This window comes from Salvia splendens, chromosome 13 (genome assembly GCF_004379255.2).
Source record: "Salvia splendens isolate huo1 chromosome 13, SspV2, whole genome shotgun sequence".
Classification (NCBI taxonomy): Eukaryota; Viridiplantae; Streptophyta; class Magnoliopsida; order Lamiales; family Lamiaceae; genus Salvia; species Salvia splendens.
The window spans coordinates 8511567-8519027 of NC_056044.1; the positions used below are offsets into that span (position 1 = coordinate 8511567).

At 36.6% G+C, this 7461-nt stretch overlaps 1 protein-coding gene across 1 annotated transcript; it reads right to left on the reverse strand.

Annotated features, from left to right (window-relative positions):
* Positions 1–761: 761 nt before the first annotated feature.
* LOC121760437 lies at positions 762–1487 on the reverse strand. The gene is made up of 2 exons (XM_042156105.1): positions 1124–1487; positions 762–982 (listed from the first exon to the last, which is right to left on the reverse strand). Exons 1-2 carry the CDS (start codon positions 1485–1487, stop codon positions 762–764), a joined length of 585 nt encoding a protein of 194 aa, XP_042012039.1.
* Between the last annotated feature and the right edge of the window lie 5974 nt (positions 1488–7461).

A 7461-nucleotide genomic window follows, 5' to 3' on the forward strand; every position in this document is an offset into this window, starting at 1 on the left:
AACACCAAAAAGATCAGACCACCTCTGTCAAATGCATTTGGCTGACCTAGAAGCCAAATGCATTTGACAGAGGGCCAATATCATACATTGACCCAACATTGTTCTCTGGCATTTGTAAGTAGTGCAGCACATCTCTCACAACATCCTCCTCCACTTCCAGCACATTGGGAAGTCCCCCAGTTCTTTGTAGTCTGTCCTTGTTGATGTATGGGACTTTGTATCCATTGCCACCTCTGCAATGTAGGATATCAGTGAGGCAAGCCTGCAAGCTTAGGAAAACTCTGTTGAGAGTTTGTGGTGACAGCTCTGCAAATGAGCTACACACATTCCCCACAAGTTCATCCACAGTCTTGCATGGTTTCTCATGCTGCAGTGACTGAATTGCTTTAAAAAATCTCAGGTCTAAGATGTTAGCGTCAGGGGAATTAGGTGGTTGACAAATCAGTTGGATTTTAAATCCATCTGAATTGACAACAGCCTGAAAATCTGCATCCATGGGAGTTATGTGTGGGGTTGCATTATCTTACTGAATGTAAATGTCTTTACTTGCCCCAACAGGCCACTTGGCCTTAATTGCAGGTATAATCTGGCAGAAGTAACAATAACATAGCTACATGATGATCTTTATTGAATCATTAAGATCTGATAGAATGAAAAAAGTTGCATACCTTGTGGATAAGGCAGTCCCTCATCACTGCCTTTGTGACTAAATTGATTGCTTTGGTTTCCATGGTCCCTCTTGCCCTGTTCTTTGACTTCCTCTATGCTGGCAGTACTTCAGTGAAGGGAAATATTCCCACCTTACCATCATAAGTTGCCTGCCCATCCATACCAAACTGTGGTCTACTGACAACACACATAAACATCACTTTGGTGATGTATCTCTTGGATTTGCATGACCTATATGGCTCATCCTCATCCGGCAAGAGGTAGTACATGTCTGATACCTTGGTCATATAGAACCATTTTTCATCTATATGCACTACATTGTGCATGCTTTGAAACTGAACTCTACCTTGAGTTATCTGTGGCTGAAGTTGACTAAGACTTCATCTACCTCTTGCTATCTTATTCAAATTGGTGAGGGCAGGTTTGATTGCATTTGTATGTGACCGTAGTTTACCTTGCTTCACCCACTGACCTAATGTGCTCTTGCTCACATTCAATTTTACTGCCATTTTTCTCAGGGAAGATCTTTCAAGAGTAGATAAGTTTCTAACCTTTTTTTTATCAAGCTCTAATCTGTCAACATGATGGTAGCCTCTAACCTTTCCTTCTATCATTGCAGGTTCTCCCCTTTGCATCTGCTCCTTGGCTGCCTTCCATAGCCTGTATACTGTCTTCCTACTAATGCTAAAAGTTTCTGCTGCCTCCATTACAGCCCCTCTTGCTAGTACTCCATCATGGTTGTGCTTGAGTAGAAACTGCACCACATTATTCTTCATGCTGCTGCTCAAGTGCAGGGTTTGCCTCTGCCCATTATCCATCCCTAGAATGAAATTTTTCTGAGGGATTTAAATTTACTTAATTGTTGAGAGTTTTTTTGGTAGATTTTCAGATTTGGGGTTGGTTGGAGATGGCTTAAATGAGTGTAGTTGATGCATTTATAGTTGCCGTGGAGTTGTACTTTTTGGTGATCAAATTTCCCTCGAACTCTTTGTAGAGGGAAATTTGAAAATTTCACTTCCCCCTTGTATTTTGAGGTGATTTCACCTCATTTTGATCGATTTGTAATGGAAGGCATTTTTTTATGTTGAGTGTAATTTTAATTCAATTTTAGATGTATTATGTCCATTTTTATTTTTGGTAGCCTAAAATTAAATTTGTCATTCCATGAACTGATATGGAAACGTGCTGCATTGTTGTATGCAAACCAACAAAAAATTTGGCAACTTGTTGTATGCAAGCTAAAGAAAAAAGGTGTCCGCAGGGGCGTAGCGCAGTTGGTAACGGAGGGGCAGATCTTGCTGCAATAAAGAAAAAAGGTTTAAAACAATTTAGGTGGGTCCCAAATTTCACTATCACACACCATTTATTGCATACTCCAAAACTTTCTTAAAACTCGTGCCCTAGAGAAATGGGATTGCTATTGCTGGACGGATGGAGTATTTAATTATAGTTAGCAATTAAGTATTGAGTTAACAATATAACACTCATCATTATCTCTACTTTACTTACAAAACACCATAAATAAAATCTCATACCGAATTAGAAATGCTCCATTTAGAATGTGATGAAGTGAGTACTCCTATATTTTTATTAATTTAAATTATTTTTTCACACGTCCTATTATTAAATTATGCTAATTTGAATGAAATTTTTTTTATGCAAGTATCCATCAATTTTACTTTGTACCATACTTCAGCACAAGCACAATCAGGGACGGACCTAGCAAGCGGGGGGCTTGGCCGGTGCCGGTACCTGAACCCCCCATTGCTGCTGCCGGTGTCTCCATGTCTGCGCTGCGTGATGAAATCCCATGTTTTACGTTTTTTACGGAGAAAGAAATTTGGGGAAGAAAATTATGTTCATTTACTTTACAATTGGCAAAAGTGGGGGCCACACTTTTAAAGCCATTTGAGGATTTTCATTTTCTTTTTCTATGTTTAAATAAGTACTCCTCTGGGTAATACTCCTATTTTGTTCCTATGTTTAAGTTTAGGAATACATTAAGGTCATGTTTGATTGTCAGGATTCTGTCTGGGAAAGTAATCTAGTTCTTTAAATTTTAAATTCTTGTGTTTGTTTCCGTTTTTAATCAAACTGGGAAAGTAATCAAAATCCTGAAACAAGGAAAGTTAATACAACTTTCCAGGATTCAGAATCCTAACTTTTCTTAGGTATTCTTTTTCCCAGTTTTAGAATTCTTACATATTTAATGCAATATAGTACAATTTATTATTATTATCATCATCATCATCATCATCATCGTCGTTATTATTTATTACAATGTTTTAAAAATAATTTAAAAGTATATACCATACTTAATTTCAGGATAATAAATAACTATAGTTCAAATTATCAAAATTATAACTATATTATTAATATTTATTTTTATTTTTATTATCATAATAATAATAATTATTAAATAATTAAATATAATTATAATTATGTAATAATATAATAATTATTAATTTATAAATTAGTAATTAACAATAAAATTGTAGTGAAATTTTAAATTATAAAATTTATTAAATTAAAAATTAAGTAAATATAATGATAAAAATAATAATAATAATAATAATAATAATAATCTTATTTATTACTATTATATTATTATATATTATGATGTATAATCCATATTTAAACTATCCATTGTAATAATAAATAAAATAATATAATTATTATCATTTGTAATTAATAATTTATTAAATAATATGTATTATTATTTTTTATAAATAAAAAATGATAAGTATATTTTTAGTTTAGTGTTTAAATCAAATATATACTTTCAAATTTTGATATTTTCCAAACACGGGAAAGTAAAGTTATTAGAAATCATATTCCCGGGATTCATTTTCCCATGATTCATTTTCCTTGCCAACTTTACTTTCCCGCCAACCAAACATGGCCTAAATAACTTGTACGAGTATTCTTTTTATTTATGGAATAATGTCGTGTGTTATTTATATTGCATTTATTGTTTAATACTTCTGCTTTAATACAAAAGTATTGATAGTAATTTAAATTATGAAATTTGATTAATTTTTTTTATCAATCTAAGTACAATATTAAACCACAAAATTGTAATTATATTATACTCCCTCTCCCATAGTAAATGTCACACTTGGGGATTTGCACGAGATTTTAAGAGGTGTTGTTTTGTGTGTTAAGTGGAAAGAGAAAATAATATATTTAAATTAAGATGAGAGAGAACTTTTTTCAAAAAAGAAAATGTGACATCTTTTATGGAACAAACTAAAAAGGAAAGTGTAACATCTATTATGGGATGGAGGGAGTAGTAATTTAAATCATAAAATGTGGTTAAAATTGTAGTCAATCTATCAAAATATTAAATTACAAATTTAAATTTGTTTCCAATTGCTTAATCATGCTTAAAATATCACGCTTTTGATAACGTTCAAAAAGGTACATTTTATTAAAATAAATACTATTTTTCTTTTATAATTTTAATAATATCGTTTCAAACATATCACAATTACTACATTTATATATGAATGTTATAATTAAGAAAAATTGAAATTTCGTGATTTAATATTCTAGTTCCAAATATATTATAAATTTTTATTAAATTTCACGATTTAAATGACTAAAGGAGTATAAAATTTTGCATTTGGAATTTACTATTTTTTGTAAATTTGGAATTCTGCATTTTGTAAATTTGTAAATAAGTAGGCAAGTTCAAGATTTTGATATATTATTAGTAATATATATAATATTACTAACAATTTTCAAAACTTCATTATTGGCTTATTAAATTTTCTGGTTCTGTCCCTGAGCACAACTATATGCTACTCCCTCCGTCCAATAGTAGATGTCACACTTGGGAGATGACACAGGATTTTAGGACATGTTATTTTGTGTGTTAAGTGGTGAGAGAAAATATAATTTTATAATTGATGTGAGAATAAACTTTTTCCAAAATAGGAAATATGATATCTTTTATGGGACAAATTAAAAAGGAAAGTGTAACATCTAATATGGGACAGAGGGAGTATCATTCATCGTTATCCTAAGTTTATTGATGTGTTGAAGTATTGGTATATTGAAATATGGTTCATTATTGTGCTCAAAATATTATTGTGCATAAGTATAATTCATTTGTTGTATTGATATAATCATATGGTACTAAGAGCATTTACAATGGGACGGATGTCCAAGCAGACATCTCGACGGACTTCCCAAAAACACCTCCTACCACGTCATAAGGATATCCAACTGCACAATGACGGACATCCCTAAGGACATCTCGACTGACATCCACAATAATAAAAATTCACAAATTCACCAAATTAAACAATTTACGGAATTAAAATTTCGACACGAATACGGACGGAGAAAGTGCAATGATAATTTCATTAAATAAAAAAATAAAAAAGTACATTTCAAAAAAAAGTCTAAACAAATTAAATTATAAATATCAACGACGACCCCTCCGCGTCCATAGCTCTTCAATTATATCGTTCTGGAGTCGAATATTGGCTTGTCGTTGGCGCATGTCGGCAAATGCACGAAATCGATCGGCCTCTTCATGGGTATCCCCATACGTACATTGGCGGTGGCCACGCCGTGACTTGGACCGGCAGCATCAACATTATCATTGGCCCAATCAGTCAGTGCTGGACTTTCATCTTCGACAATCATGTTGTGCATGATAATACATGCGTACATGATATCAACGATGCTGTCAATATACCACAGCCGTGATGGACCCTTCACTGTCGCCCATCGAACCTGGAGCACACCAAATGCCCGCTCCACATCCTTGCTCACTGCCCCCTGACGACCCGCAAAATAGATCTTCTTTTCGTTTGTTGCACATCTGATCATCTTCACAAAGACGAACCTCATAGGGTATATCCCACCCGCCAAATAATAGTACATATTATGTTGGTTGCCGTTGGTGACGAAACTGACGGTCGGACCAAAGCCCATGCATTGGTCGTTGAAAAGGGGCGACGACTGGAGGACGTTGATGTCGTTGTTCGACCCGGCTACTCCAAAATACGCATGCCAAATCCACAGCTGGTAGTCAGTTACCGCTTCAAGGATAATCGTGGGATTCTTGCTCTTGAAACCGGGAGTGAACACCCATTTCCAGGCGGCGAGGTAGTTCTTCCACTCCCAATGCATACAATCTATGCTGCCCAACATTCCCGGAAACCCGTGCTGACTCGTGTGCATATCCATCAGAGCCTGGCAATCTTCAGGGGTAGGCTTCCGAAAATACCTATCCCCGAATATCTTCCTAACGCCCTCACAAAAATACTTCAGACATTCGCGAGCAGTCGTCTTGCCAAGGTACTCATCGAACATGTCGGCCGCACCTCCGTATGCCAGCTGCTTGATTGCGGCAGTGCACTTCTGTATGGGCGTGTGGCCGGGTGTTCCAACCGCATCCTCCCTCATCCTGAAATACTCGTATCGACGCTCTAAAGCGCTCACGATACGCAAAAATAGCGGACGATGCATCATAAAACGTCGCCGGAACATGTTCTCCCCAAACCGCGGCTCCGGAGCGAAATAGTCCTCATACAACCGACGGTGTGCAGCGATGTGGTCCCGTGGTACTATAGTTCGACGATGGATGGGTCGAGGTACCACCGGCTGCTGCTGCTTCAAGGCCGCTTGTATCGCGCGATTTATCTCCCTGGAGGTAACGGCCCGCAACTGTTCTTTAATTCGCCGGCGTACGTCATCAGCACCCGCACCACTACCACTAGCCATTTTGGATATATAAAAGAAACGTAGAGAGAGAAACTCGTTAAAACAAGTGGTGCGATTGAAATGAAGTTCAACGAGCCGTATATATAGAGTTTTTTTATAAAAAATTGGAACGTCCTCCGGGACGTCTGTCGTGGCACTGCAATGACGGACGTCCCGATTGACGTTCCCGAAATGCCGCGGAACTCCTGTGTCCGCAACGCACGTCCGCGTCCGCCTCCCTACTACCTAATGGCGGACGTCCTGCGCGGACTTCCGGCACGCCTGTTGGACGTCCGCCGGGAAGGCCGCCGTTGCGGATGCTCTAAGCATATTTTACTGGAGAGAGAGCTTTGAAATTAAAAAAAAAAAGAAAATGGAACGAAAATATCAGACATCTAGCAAAGTTCTCACAGCACTGAGTTTACCCGCCAAAATCGCACACAGTTGACAGATGTCGTCGGATGAAGCATTCAACCCCTCTCCGGCATCGTAGCTTTCTCATCTCCCCTTCACAAATCCAGTCTCCCTTCTTGATCCCAATGTCTCACACAATTCCAACAAAACCTTTTCCACCATTATCCATCTTTCTCACTTTAACTTATCATTCCTCTCACACTTCCAACATTCCGGCGCACCTCCTTCCCACTCTCGGAAATCGCTTTCATGAATTCGGATCAGGATTTCACTTGTTCCTAATTGCGAATCTTAGGGTTTCGTATTTGATCGCTACTCAATGTACTCGAATTTTCTTCGTCTCTTGAGTTAAGATGGTATGTGGCATTTCACATCTTGTATTTGATTCTGTGTTATGTTTTTTCTTAATTGAGCAAATGAATTTACGAATTATTGCTACCATTTTTACGCAATCACGAGAATTTGCTACCAAACATGCTGTGAAAATAGGGAAAGGGAATTATTTGCCCTATTATCATTGATTGATTGCGTATCAAATAAGCTGTTTTTGTAGTCGATTTTAGTGTATTGAGGATATAGGAAGCTATTGAATGAAAAGCAACTAAAGTTTGCATATAATTTGGAATTTTGATTTTCTAAAGATCGTGTTAATTTCGTAAT

Bases quoted from the DNA above. Each gene is read 5' to 3' on its own strand.
- LOC121760437 (XM_042156105.1), bottom strand. From the start codon at position 1,487: ATGGATAATGGGCAGAGGCAAACCCTGCACTTGAGCAGCAGCATGAAG. The intron at 983-1,123 runs GTAAACTACGGT...TGCACAATGTAG, and splicing joins AGGTCAGTGGGTGAAGCAAG to TGCATATAGATGAAAAATGG.